General features: G+C 44.7%; 1 protein-coding gene across 1 annotated transcript; it reads left to right on the forward strand.

Moving 5' to 3' along the window:
• Positions 1-1,440: 1,440 nt before the first annotated feature.
• LOC120681010 (twist-related protein 1-like) lies at positions 1,441-1,851 on the forward strand. The gene has a single exon (XM_039962570.1). It carries the CDS (start codon positions 1,441-1,443, stop codon positions 1,849-1,851), a length of 411 nt encoding a protein of 136 aa, XP_039818504.1.
• Positions 1,852-13,954: the final 12,103 nt, after the last annotated feature.

Raw genomic sequence — 13,954 nt, forward strand, 5'->3', positions numbered from 1 at the left:
CCGAAATTGAGTAGGGTATATCGTGTCCGTATTTACGAGATCTCATTTTTTAACCAGGATGATTTTATATTAATTTCATATTTATAAAATCCGAAAAAAATTATTAGGCACATCATATATCCTCTCTCGTTCCACAACATCAATTGGTGCACTTCATATTTAAATATAGGAAACATGAAGTCTTAATCATATTTTTTAAAATAAAATAACTTGCATAAAGGAGTTTATAGTGTTATATTCATATAAAGTGAATGAAGATTAAACAATAACGTCTTCCGGTAAATTTTCCGGTTCCCGCCCATTTCCGGAACCGGTATATCCTGTTTTCACCCCGTTCCCGGTTATTCTGCTCCTTCTCCAGTTTTCTGTAATAAAAATATGGAAACAAAACGGTTGAAGGGTTTTCCCGCCCATTCCCGTCCGTTTTCATCCCTCCCTGCAACCGCAGGCCACCTGCGGGCGAACAAAAATAAGCTACGCGGCCTCTCGATTTAATGGTAAATCGAGATTTTTTATTAGCGAACATATCAAATGCAAACCAATATCTTTGGGCAAACTATGCAAATTTAAATTTGGATCACCGGATCAACATCTAATCGGATGCGCAAGGGAGTGGGAGAGGGAATTTGCAAAAGTGTTATTAGAGACAGACGGTTAATTATAAAATTACCCAATCCCCATGCCTCTTGATGTTGACCTGGTGGCTCTGATTAAAGTTTGCACGATTTGCATGAAAAGGTTTTGCACCTGATATGTTCTCTTCTCATTATTTTCAAAAAATATATGGGAGAAAGTAACTCCATCACCAGAAGAAAGTAATAAAAAAATTCGAGGATAAACCATGCTCCGACACTATTAAGACCCGGGTTAGACGAACGGATTACTTGTATTACGATGTTACGATAATATCTACCCCTAAAGCACTAAATAAGTTTTCTTAAAGCCACCAACAAAATTGCACCCCGCTGAGAGAGCTGGAAAGCACTTCACCTAACAAATTGTACCCAGATTTTCTACTCCATTGAAAACGATGGCTCAAAATCCAACTGGCCAAACATCAATGCATCGGACGGTCCATGTTATATGGATCCGCGGCTTCAACACCCCGTCCCACCTCCACCCGCGGACCGCCAGATGCAACAACTCTCCAGCCAATGTTCGAACCCCAGCGAACGCAGCAAAAACAATTTTCCCTCCCGCGCGCCTCTCCCGAACCTCACCTCCCGCCGAAAGCGCCCTGCGCCGGCCGCCGCAACCCCCACCGACCCCCCCCTGTGCCGGCGGCCGCGTCCAGCACTGAAGCCTCCCCTGCGTTGGCCCCCTCGCCGAACCCCCCCCCCCCAACACGCGCCGGTGAACCCACCTCGGCCGCCGCCGCCGGGACGTGCGGCTGCAACTAGCTTGGCCGCCGCATACCCTAGCGCCCGCGGAAGACGTTAGATGCCGACGGCGATAGCGGGATCCGAGGCTGGGACTAGGGAGCGGCGTGCTACATGCCTCCATGGATTCGGCCGCGGATCCCTCGCCGTCACGGCAGTCGCTCAAGCAGCGGCCGCCCGCACAGTCGCCGGAGCTATCGCCGAAGGCGGGAGAAGGGGTGGCGGCGGCAGGGGAGGAACTGATCCGGCGGGTGGAGGAGTTGGAGGCGGCGGCGGTGGCGCGGCTGCGGGGGAGGAGGCCGTGGAGCCCTCCGCGGAGACGGCGGCCAGCGAGGCCATGCTCATGATTGAGCGCCTGCAACGGGAGAAGTCGTCGCGCAGATGGAGGCGCGCCAGTTCAAGCGCTACGCCGACCGGAAGCGCGAAGTCCGCCTCCTACCACTCCCGCCTCCAGTCCCACTGCATAGCATAACCAATTCATACTTGTGCATTTCTGGTAAATGTTTTGGATAGGAACAACTTCTTAGGCTATATTAGGTGTGTTTCGATGTATATCGTTGGGGAACATTATATATGCTACAGATACAAGATAACTTTTGATATCTGCAGTTGACAGATGTACGTTTACATCAAATATACATTTACTGGTAGCAATCAATTCCAAAGTGTTGCTCTATTATCTTAGAGTACCATTTTCTACTTGTCACTACTCTGTTCCTTATCCTTGTTGATTTTGTTTTCATCTGGAGTTCTGCAGCTTGCAGCTCTACTGGCATGTATATTGGTGATAAGTACTATAGCCAATTCATGCTGTCATCATTTATATCGAGCAGGAGTTTTCATGCTACAGGTTAATATGCTCGGTTTAAACTATTCTTCTTGTCATAATTACTTTTGCAATGTCTAAGGCAATTTAACATTTATTATTGGTGCTTCTGTCAGGTCGCTGTTGTTTGATTGAAAAAGATTATTACAAAATTCTTGGTGTTCCTAGGGATGCATCGCAGGATGACATCAAGATGGATTTTTCATTCTGTAAGTATCATTACAGTTCAGAATATCTTGAGATATTTGTGGCTTTCTTATGATTTATTTGTGTAAGATGAGCATGTCATAAATTTAACTTTTTTTTGCAAAGTGTCATTCCATTCTGAGCATGTCATAAATTTAACTTTATTTGTGTAAGATGAGCATGTCATAAATGTGAAGTTGGATTGACTGAAGTGAATAAATGTGCAAGCGAGAATGCTAGATCCAATAATGTCTAGGTAGCTTTAGATTTAATACTGATATGCTCAACTCCTGCTGGTGTCACATGAAAGTTCTTCATTGATCAGAGAACTTAAGAAGGCTTCCTTACTAAGTAACCATTGAAATGCTTGAATGGTAAAACAATTTTACAGACTTGTTAAATAGAAGTATAATTCCACATTCCCTGTGGGATATCGAACTGTAGCCAGGACGTGGGGTGCTCCACGATCTAGCAGACGTAATGCCAGATGGATACATTTTGAACTCCAGGTGCTGAACTTATTGATTTTTCTTGTGGTGGTTTTCTTGATGTTTCTATGGCGGAGTGACTTACACATTCCACATGCGAGTTTTGCTGTGATAATTAGTAAGAAGCTTGTTTGTTCAATGCATCCCGCTATATGAATATGAATTTCCAATAGAACATTCATGTGATGGCTGCATTATTTTAAAACTTTTTGGTGTATGGTGTAGTATTGCATATGCTGCTCCTTTTTTTCCAGGAGCATATGCTGCTCCTTTGTTCCTCTACCATCAAGGCAATGGAATATATGGCACCGAACCAACTGAAACTTTGCTGACATTTCGGTCTGATGAAGTGCTGCGTCCAGGCCACAAAAATAAACGGCATGTAATTATCTCATGCAGCTCATTTCATCTGTTTACATCCGTAGGAATTTGTGTGTGGTCTTGCAAGATTTACTTCACATCCTCTTGCCAAGAACTGAACATTTTAATCGATTTTTCTAGGTGTACTTTGATCAGAATTTAGTCTGCAAGGAATCTCTATCAGGAAACAACAAAGGAAAGGTAATCAAGGTTGGCAATCTAGGTGTACTTTGATCAGAATTTTATTGTGCTGCTTTTTTGCTCATGGCTATTTTAATTCTGCTCAAAACATCTTTATGATTATGAAGGTTATCAAGGGGATTGTGGATGGCTGTCAACAATCTGATTGCACTCTCGTACCATAGGAGGTGAGTTTTTAAAATTACCATGATTTAACAATTTAACCAGTGGTGTTGTCCTTGTAAGTAAGAAAAGCATATGGTTAAGTTGGACCAAATATCTTCCACTACAGTTGCTCCATATTAGCCATTGCTGCATTTCTTTGCTTACTCGTGGCGTTAGCACGGGCGCACTTACTTCTCAGTTAATAGGAGCATTGATCTGTTGATATTCAGAAATTGATCTGTAAGCTATGGCAATGTGAGACATAATAATCAACATGTTGTTACTGATTTTTTCTGTCAACCTGAATTTTTGCAATTGTTTTATGATTCAGATTGTTTAGTGATGATGGATATATGTCTACTGTTTCTATTTGTCTGCCTAGAAAATAATACTAATATAATCTTTCTATTGGCCGGTGCAACTGGAAGATGAGATCTCTGTAATCTCTATGTAGTGCCGTTTCATTTTTAGCTTTCAGAGTTTTACACACATATCTCACTGTAGTGGCTCACAAAGCACTATTTTTTTGCTGCCTTGTCTTTCAAAGTTTAATTTTGATGAAGCATGCCTGAAAAAGCCACCGGGTTTCAAGTAATGATGCAGGATGGCTGAACTTTTATCATTTAAAAATCACATGGAAACTGAGATAACCACTTTTATCTGTAATTTGCGTGCCCAAAGTGTAGCTTGCATACCCAAAATGTAGAGTAATTAGGCTCTCCACGTATTCTTTCTTTTGAGATTGGCTTGATAATGAAGCATGAATCTACTATTCTGTTTCTTGGTATAGGATTCGTGGGTGATGTCGATCACGGCCCGTGTGTCTCACGAAAGGAACTAGATTAATCGACTTACATTGCAATGCTAACATTTCCGCCAGTCATGGACTCATGGGTAGTAACGGTTGGATATTTGGAACCCGTATTTTTTCGTAATCTACATTTTATCCGTGGCGTTAGCACAGGCACTTTACTAGTTGGAGGTAAGGATTAAAAAGGGGCTCATTCTCCGTCTCTTCCTTCTTTCCCCTACCTTTCCTCTTTCTCTCCCTTTTCTTTCTACTTCTTCCTCGAAAATGGTCGGGGCTAGAGAGGAGGCTCAATTGCCTTCGGATTAAAAAAAGTGACACTAGATTTGAAAACAAAAAGAGAAAATAATTAGATGGCATACAACGGTGGATAGAGGTAGCGATGAAGCCACGCGCCTGGTGGAGATGATTGGTGCTCCTGGGAAATCTATACTACAGGTGTGTTTAGATCACTTTGCATTTTGTAGTGCTCCTGGGAAATCTACACTACGGGTGTGTTTAGATCACTTTGCATTTTGTAGTGCTCCTGGGAAATCTACACTACGGGTGTGTTTAGATCACTTTGCATTTTGTATTTTTCAATATTTGAAGTATTAAATATAGACTAATCATAAAATTAATTACAGATCTCGTTTGTAAACTACGAGACGAATCTAATAAGCCTAATTAATTCATCATTAGAGCATATTTACTGCAGCATTACTGTAGCAATTTAGTGTCTAATTACATCATAATTAGGCTCATTAGATTCGTCTCGCGATTTACAGTCTATTTGTATAATGCGATTTATTACATTTAGTACACCATACAAGTGATTTATAAAAAAATTGCATTTTGCGTTTTGGATCTAAACAAGGCCTAACATTAGTGGCGGGCTCGGCGGCCGCCCGGACAGGACACGTCAGCAGGAAAGCTGCCGTCCGAGCGATCTCCATCGGATGCGTCACTGGCCGTTGCGTACGTTCGATTTTCAAGCGCCGCATGCTCTTCTATTGCTTTGCTGCTCTCCGTCCGTGCCGCGTGGCTTTCCTTTGGCGTCGCTCCGCTCTTGGCTTTTTTCCTAACTCTGTTCGCGTTAGCAATTTGATGCACCATGTTCCAACTTCTCTTGCTTCGTACGCTGACACTTTCTATTATGGTTGCTGTTGAAGCTAGGGTTCCCCGCTTCGTGCTTTACTTTTTTATAATCTTTTTATGCGTAATAAGTCATTCTATGATTCAAAATTTGTCCCAAAAATAAATTATCTTACTCTATTTAGAAATTTATGTGCTTGCAAGATTCAATTAGTGCTAAATATAGGTAATAAATTAAATAGGGGGCAAATATGATCATTTTATCTTCTTGTTAATTTATCCTAAAATTCTTAGGATGATTTATTTTTTGGACGGAGAAAGTATACAAATATTGTTATCTGTATTAGAAAACATGTTGTCTGTATATGTAATATATTGCCATTACTCGGTACCTCATAAATATATTCACCTTTCACGTATCATCTTCACGATAACCACCTTCCATGTAACACTTATTTGTGTGCATTTATTTGCGCGCATGCATCACTAGTGTGAATAGAGGCGCACGGCGGCGCGACTGGTCTAACAAGCAGGTGGTACCCATATCGACAAAAGAGGGACAGAGGGTGGATCTCTTAAAGTAGAGAGGTATGATCTGGTAGAGAGACCGACGTGGCAGATGAAGTGACAACTACTTTAAAATTCATGATGATAGAGTACCACCCCGAATAGAGGAAGTTTTGGCAGGAGTTTGGTCAAAACTACTCATTTGGCGTAGCTCATTCAGTCAATAAATGAGGATACCAAGGTCATTTTACACACTACTAATCTCTATCTCTTCTCTACCTATCTACCTATTTTTTCTTCTACTAAAAATCCCCTAAGCGGGACGCCACCTTCCGTCGTCTGTCCAGGTCGTGTGATCCACACGTTGTCTTTCGTCATCCCATCCCATGCGTCCGATCAGCATTAGTCCAGCTTGTGTGCTCCGTGCGGCGTCCGATCGGAGTTCCATCGTGCGACAGTCCAATTCGAATTCAAAAACGCGTATAAAGCGCGCCTGCATCCTGCCGTGATCTGCGCAGGCCGTGATCCTGGGCGACGTCGTCCCCATTGCCGCCCCGGTCCGCATTGCCGCCGGCACATCTGCTCCGCTGCATGGAGCACGTCGTCCGCATCGCAGCCCCGGTCCGCATCCCCGCCGGCACCGCGGTCCGGATCACCCACGCCGCGCCGGTTCGCATCGCCGCCGCCCCCCCCCCCCCCCGGTCCGCTCCGTCCCGATCCGGGTCCCGGTCCAGATCACCCACGGCGCCCAGGTCCGCATTGCCGCCGGCACCCCGGTCCTCATCGACGCCGGCGGCCCGGACCGCATCGCCGCCGCCGCCCAGGTCCGCTCCATTCCCTGCATCGTCCGCTGCTCCTTCCCCGGCGTCGGCGAAGACGTCTCCGCTTCTCTGTTCGGGCGTCGCAGCTCCACGGCTTGTTGCTGGCGTCGCTGCGACGGGAGTTGGGATCATGAACTGGCGTCGCAGCTCCCGGTTTCAGGCTTTCAGGTATTGGCACTTGCTTTCAAGCCAGAGGCTATGCCATCGCGGGCCATCCCTGATCCCAGCCTTTGGTGCTGCTATTTCAGGTGATTTGCCAGGAAGTTCTTGAAGAGTTAGACGTAAGGGTTCTCCTGGAGGCTCCCTTTTTCTTAATGTTTTTTATATGCTTTACATGGCTGTATTTCATGAGGAATTTCAAAATTTAGGTTCTAATACGCGCGCCTCACTGAATTAGGGACTCAGTTTGCGCGCCTTTCGGAATTTGACACTCTTATTGTGAATTGTTCTATTTCAGGTGTTTCTTCACATTCTCTCTCTTTTCATCCATTTTCCCTTTTCTTTTTCTTTTCCAAAGCACCTGAAATAACCAAACCACCCCTGGGGTACACTGTTCTCTCTGTTCTCTGCCGTTCTCAGCTCGCGACGTAGGGTGCCGGTATGGTGATGCCCACCCGTCCCCACCCCACCCTTGTGAGATACCCTTGTGTGAGATCGGCTGCCACGCTGCAGCGGCAATGTCCCCCGGCGGCGATATGGCTGGGCGGCGGAGGGAGCTGCACGGCAGCAGGCACTGGGAGGGCCTGCGCGGCAAGGTGCTGCTCCGCCCGCTCTGCCGCCGGGGCCGCGCCAGGGAGTGCAAATGGATGGGGTACGTGGCCGTGGCCAGGGATGAGGGCGCCGCCGCGCTCGGCCACAGGGACATCGTCGTGGCGTGGCGCGGCACGCAGCGCGCGCTCGAGTGGGTGGTCGACCTCAAGCTCGCGCTCACCTCCGCGGCGGGGATCCTCGGGCCCGAGGGCACCGACGGCTCCGACCCGTTGGTGCACCGCGGGTACCTGGGGGCGCCTCCCGTAGGGGGCCGCTGTTGGTGATATGCCCAAGAGCCCATCATCGCAATACGGTTTAAAGGCCCAAGTGGATATTGATCCAAGAGGGATTAGGGTTATTAATGGGCCTATGAGATAGAAGCCCATTAGTACGCCCTATATATATGAGGGAGGGGCTAGGGGGGCGATGACCTGAGCCGCGCCACCTCCCTAGCCGCCGCCCTCCCTCTCTCTCGGCCGCCGCCCTTGCCGTGCGTGCGGTGCCAGCACACCGACGCCCGGTGTTTCATCCCCGTACGTGTGGACTCCGTGGAGGCGCTGCTGCGACTGCTGCGCTGATCGGCTGCTGGGATCAAGTACGAGGAGCTCGGTTCGTGGGACGTGATCGACTACTTCCTCTACATCGACGCGCGACTTCTTCCGCTGCGCTGCGCGTCTAGTGGTAATGATCTATGATCTTCTACTCGCAAGTATCTTGGGTTTATGCGGTAGTGATGCTAGCGTAGCCTACCCGTTTCCCTTCAGTGGTACCAGAGCCATCTTGCGTAGTTTTTGGTCTGGATCTTTTGCATATAGGTGATATGTTGTTGTAGTAGATTGGATCTATTACTTTTGCACGGTTTGATTAGATCAATTGGTCATAAGGGGTTAAAACTGGAGCGAGTTGATTGCGCGGCATGTGACAAAAGATTAGTTTGTGTTCTTTCTCTGTTATGCATACGATATGTCCCTACCGGCTGGAATCACCATCGGGACTAACTGTGTGCATAGTCAGCAGATTGAACCAACAGATCAAGGTCATGTGTAGATGCAGTCTTCTCAAGTGCAAAGTTTGCACGGTCAAGGTGATTGACCTAGTGAAAATTGAGGCATTATGAATGGCTCGGATTTGAGGTGATGCGATCACTCTGATGAGATTTTCATAGGGATTCCATAGATGCGATCTGTGTAATTCCATGAGGTTTTCAGGGCAGCGGGACCGCCGTTGCTTTCTCGCTGTAGCGGCTTCCCAAGCGCTACTTTGGTAGAACACGTCGTACGCCTAACTTGTTTTTGCAGGGTGTGATGTGAATGGTATGGCCTCAATGTCATGTGATGATGTATGTGATGATTTGTGCGGCCTGCGTGTCGCAAGTTAACACAATCGGGTTGAGGTTGCACCATTATTGTATAATGACCTGCGTGTCGACTTGTGATGTTTGAATCCTCATGTAATTATTTCACTAGCTATTAGATGTAGTAGCTTAGTATCTTTTCATGGAGGTTTCAATCATGATGGCGATGATGATCACCACAAGACAGGATGGATGGCAATGGAGGTCACCTTGGAGCCATGGCGATGGAGCCCATTGTGATGCAAGAGGCCATACTATTCACAATATAATATGATTATATGCCTGTGATGTTTATTTTCCTGTCATACTATTCTTTCATGCTTTTACATATGGTGGATGCTTTAATCATGATAGAATAACTTCCCTCAGAAAAGTTTGAGTTTTTGATGCCTTTTACCAATAGCTGCACCTATAAATTTTGATCGTTGTGTGGTAGGTTTACCAAAGTAGAGTACCCTCAGCTATCACTTTTGTATAGGGTGGATGTTGGACATTCACAAGTATAGTATTGGTTTACTCAGCAAAGCTATCAAAACAGTTTTGGGCTTTAAGGCATAGGGTTGGGGCCGGGGCATTGGATGCCACCCAACAAACAAGAGTCGCATAGAGATGTGATTAGTAATTTGTTACTTACCTGTATCACTACTTTTCTAGCCGTGATGCTAAAGCTCACTAGAATTTTAGTGATTATGGATCTTGAACCACTATATGTCATTAGAGGGAAGATGACTTTGATATAGTAGGTTGTCTTTTGTTAAATCAGTTAATGAAAGTCTTTACATAAACTTAGTGCTGAAATCTTGCTTTACTTTAATGTTGTAGATCATGTCTGCCAGTAACAATTCCGCTTTCAATTTGCGTTCTGTTCTTGAGAAAGAAAAGTTGAATGGAACAAACTTTATTGATTGGTACCGCAACCTGAGAATTGTTCTCAGGCAAGAGAAAAAGGAGTATGTTCTTGAGCAGCCATATCCTGATGATCTCCCTGACAATGCAACTGCTGCTGATCGCAGAGCTTATGAGAAGCACTGCAATGACTCACTTGATGTCAGCTGTCTGATGCTCGCCACCATGTCCCCTGATCTGCAGAAGCAGTATGAGCATGCGGATGCTCATACCATGATCGAGGGGCTGCGTGGGATGTTTCAGAACCAAGCCAGGACTGAGAGGTTCAATATCTCAAAGTCCTTGTTTGCGTGCAAGCTGGCAGAAGGTAGCCCAGTCAGTCCTCATGTGATCAAAATGATTGGTTACATTGAGACTTTGGATAGACTTGGTTCTGAACTTCACCAAGACTTGGCTACTGATGTTATTCTCCAGTCGCTCCCGGCGAGCTATGAGCCTTTTATCATGAACTTTCAGATGAATGGCTTGGATAAAACATTGAGTGAGTTGCATGGGATGCTAAAAACAGCAGAGGAGAGCATTAAGAAGAATCCCAATCATGTGATGATGATTCAGAAGGGGAACAAAAAGAGGAAGCGTTGGACGCCTCCTAATCCCAAAGGTAAAGGCAAGGAAAAGAGTTCCGGTGGTGAGTCCTCGGGCTCTAAGCTAAAGCCAGCACCTAAGGCCAAATCTGGCCCTACTTCTGAAGATGAATGCTTCCACTGTCATGAAAAGGGACATTGGTCTAGGAACTGCAAGAAGTACTTGGAAGAAAAGAAGAAGAAGAAGGGAAGTGAGACTTCCACTTCAGGTATAAATGTTATAGAAATAAATATTGCATTATCTTCTAGTGAATCATGGGTATTTGATACTGGATCGATGATTCACACTTGCAAATCGTTGTAGGGTCTAAGTGAGACTAGAAGATTTGCAAGAGGCGAGTTGGACGTTCGGGTCGGCAATGGCGCAAAGGTTGCGGTGTTGGCGGTCGGCACCTACCACTTGTCTCTACCCTCCGGATTAGTTTTGGAATTAAATAATTGTTATTGCATTCCTGCTTTGAGCAAGAACATTATTTCTTCTTCATGTTTGGAAGAAGTTGGTGATTTTAAGATTGTAATTGAGAACAAACGTTGTTCTATCTTTTGCAATGGTATTTTTTATGCTCATTGTCCATTGGTGAATGGATTATATGTTCTTGATCTTGAGGATAAATCTGTCTGTAACATTAATACTAAGAGGCTTAGACCAAATGATTTGAATCCCACTTTTATTTGGCATTGTCGCTTAGGTCATATAAATAAGAAACGCATTGAACAACTCCATAAAGATGGATTGTTAAGCTCATTTGATTTTGAATCATTTGACACATGTGAGTCTTGTTTGCTTGGAAAGATGACCAAAGCGCCTTTCACTGGTCAGAGTGAGAGGGCGAGTGACTTGTTGGGACTTGTACATACCGATGTATGTGGACCGATGAGCTCAATAGCCAGAGGTGGTTTTCAGTACTTCATTACTTTCACTGATGACTTTAGTAGATATGGCTATATCTACTTAATGAGGCACAAGTCTGAATTGTTTGAAAAGTTCAAAGAATTTCAGAATGAAGTACAAAATCAATTAGGCAAGACAATTAAATTTCTGCGATCTGATCGTGGAGGAGAATATTTGAGCCTTGAATTTGGTGATCATTTGAAGCAATGTGGAATTATTCCGCAGCTAACTCCGCCCGGAACGCCTCAATGGAATGGGGTATCCGAACGGAGGAACCGAACCTTGTTGGACATGGTTAGGTCCATGATGAGCCAAGCTGATCTTCCATTGTCATTTTGGGGTTATGCTCTTGAAACTGCTGCGTTCACACTGAATAGGGTTCCAAGTAAGTCTGTTGAGAAGACACCATATGAGATATGGACTGGGAAGCGTCCCGGATTATCTTTTCTCAAAGTTTGGGGATGTGAGGCTTATGTCAAACGTTTGATGTCAGATAAGCTCACTCCAAAGTCAGACAAATGTTTCTTTGTGGGGGTATCCTAGGGAAACCAAATGATATTATTTTTACAATAAGGCGGAAGGCAAAGTGTTTGTCGCTCGCAATGGTGTTTTCTTAGAAAAGGAGTTTCTCTCAAAAGGATTTAGTGGGAGCAAGGTGCAACTTGAAGAAATTCAGGAAACACCCGAAACTGTTTCAGCACCCACTGAAGATCCACGGGATGTGCAAGATGTTGCACAACCCGTAGTTGAGGCACCAGCCCCACGAAGGTCTATAAGGGCACGTCGCGCTACTGACAAGCTCAACCTCCTTATTACGGAGGAGCGCCATGTATTATTGATGGAAAATGATGAGCCCTTGACCTACAAAGAAGCAATGATGGGACCCGACTCCGACAAATGGCTTGAAGCCATGGAATCCGAGTTAAAATCCATGCATGATAATCAAGTTTGGAACTTGGTCGATTAGATTGACAGTGTAAGACCTGTCGACTGTAAGTGGATTTTTAAGAAAAAATTAGACATTGATGGAAATGTTCACATCTATAAGGCACGATTGGTGGCGAAAGGTTTCCGACAAATTCAAGGTGTTGACTATGAGGAAACCTTTTTGCCCGTCGCAATGCTAAAGTCTGTTCGGATTCTCCTAGCAATTGCCGCATATTATGACTATGAGATATGGCAAATGGATGTCAAAACCGCTTTCCTTAATGGACATCTAAGTGAGGATGTGTATATGACACAGCCTGAAGGTTTTGTCGATCCTAAAAATGCTGGGAAAATATGTAAGCTTCAGAGGTCCATCTATGGATTGAAGCAAGCATCTCGGAGTTGGAATATTCGTTTTGATGAAGTAGTCAAAGGGTTTGGCTTCATCAAGAATGAAGATGAGCCTTGTGTTTACAAAAAGGCTAGTGGGAGCGCACTTGTATTTCTGGTCCTATATGTGGATGACATATTACTGATCGGAAATGATATTCCAATGCTTGAAGCCGTTAAAACCTCATTGAAAAAGAGTTTTTCGATGAAGGATTTAGGAGAGGCGGCTTATATTCTGGGTATTAGGATCTATAGAGATAGATCAAAAAGGCTAATTGGATTGAGCCAAGACACGTACATTGACAAGATATTGAATCGGTTCAATATGCAAGATTCCAAGAAAGGTTTCTTGCCAATGTCACATGGCATTACTCTAAGCAAGAGTCAGTGTGCTACGACACCTGATGAGCAAAAGAGGATGAGTACGATTCCTTATGCTTCAGCCATAGGGTCGATCATGTATGCTATGCTTTGCACGCGCCCAGATGTTTCCTTTGCTCTAAGTGTTACGAGCAGGTATCAGTCAGATTTCGGTGAACCTCACTGGACAATTGTAAAGAGTATCCTTAAGTACTTGAGAAGAACTAAGGATATGTTCCTAATATTTGGAGGCGAAGATGAGCTCCTTGTAAAGGGTTACACCGATGCTAGTTTTCAAACAGACAAAGATGACTCCAAATCGCAATCCGGTTTTGTTTTCTGCCTCAATGGTGGGGCAGTGAGCTGGAAGAGTTCCAAGCAAGATACGGTGGCTGATTCGACGACAGAGGCCGAGTATATTGCAGCTTCCGAAGCTGCAAAAGAAGCTGTTTGGATCAGAAAGTTTGTTTCTGACTTGGGTGTTGTTCCTAGTGCGTCCAGTCCAGTGGACCTCTATTGTGATAATAGTGGTGCCGTTGCACTAGCAAAGGAGCCTAGAACAACTAAGAAGTCCAGACATATACTGCAGAAGTATCACCTCATCCGTAACTTTGTTGAGAGAGGTGATGTGAAGGTTTGCAAGGTGCACACGGATTCAAACATTGCTGATCCGTTGACGAAGCCTCTCCCACAACCAAAGCATGAGGCGCACATGAGATCTATGGGTATTAGATACTTACATCAGTGATTCTAGTGTGCGTGGGAGATTTTGTGTCATGAGTATGTTTATGTAATGATAAATAATTGTTATTTGTTCCATGGATGATTATTTTACATTGATTATCAAGTATGTGACTTGTTCGTGAAACTCTTTGTTGAAAATGATATGATTCTAAATTATCCCTAGTTTATGTCGTTGTGTGGGACAACAACGACGTTGAGACTAGCACATGCATTAATTGATGATCATGTTTCACGGATCATGGATATGGAGATA

This window comes from Panicum virgatum, chromosome 7N (assembly GCF_016808335.1).
Source record: "Panicum virgatum strain AP13 chromosome 7N, P.virgatum_v5, whole genome shotgun sequence".
NCBI lineage: Eukaryota > Viridiplantae > Streptophyta > Magnoliopsida > Poales > Poaceae > Panicum > Panicum virgatum.

What these genes read in the sequence shown, in the direction of transcription:
- LOC120681010 (XM_039962570.1), top strand. Translation starts at nt 1,441, where the DNA reads ATGCCGACGGCGATAGCGGGATCCGAGGCTGGGACTAGGGAGCGGCGT.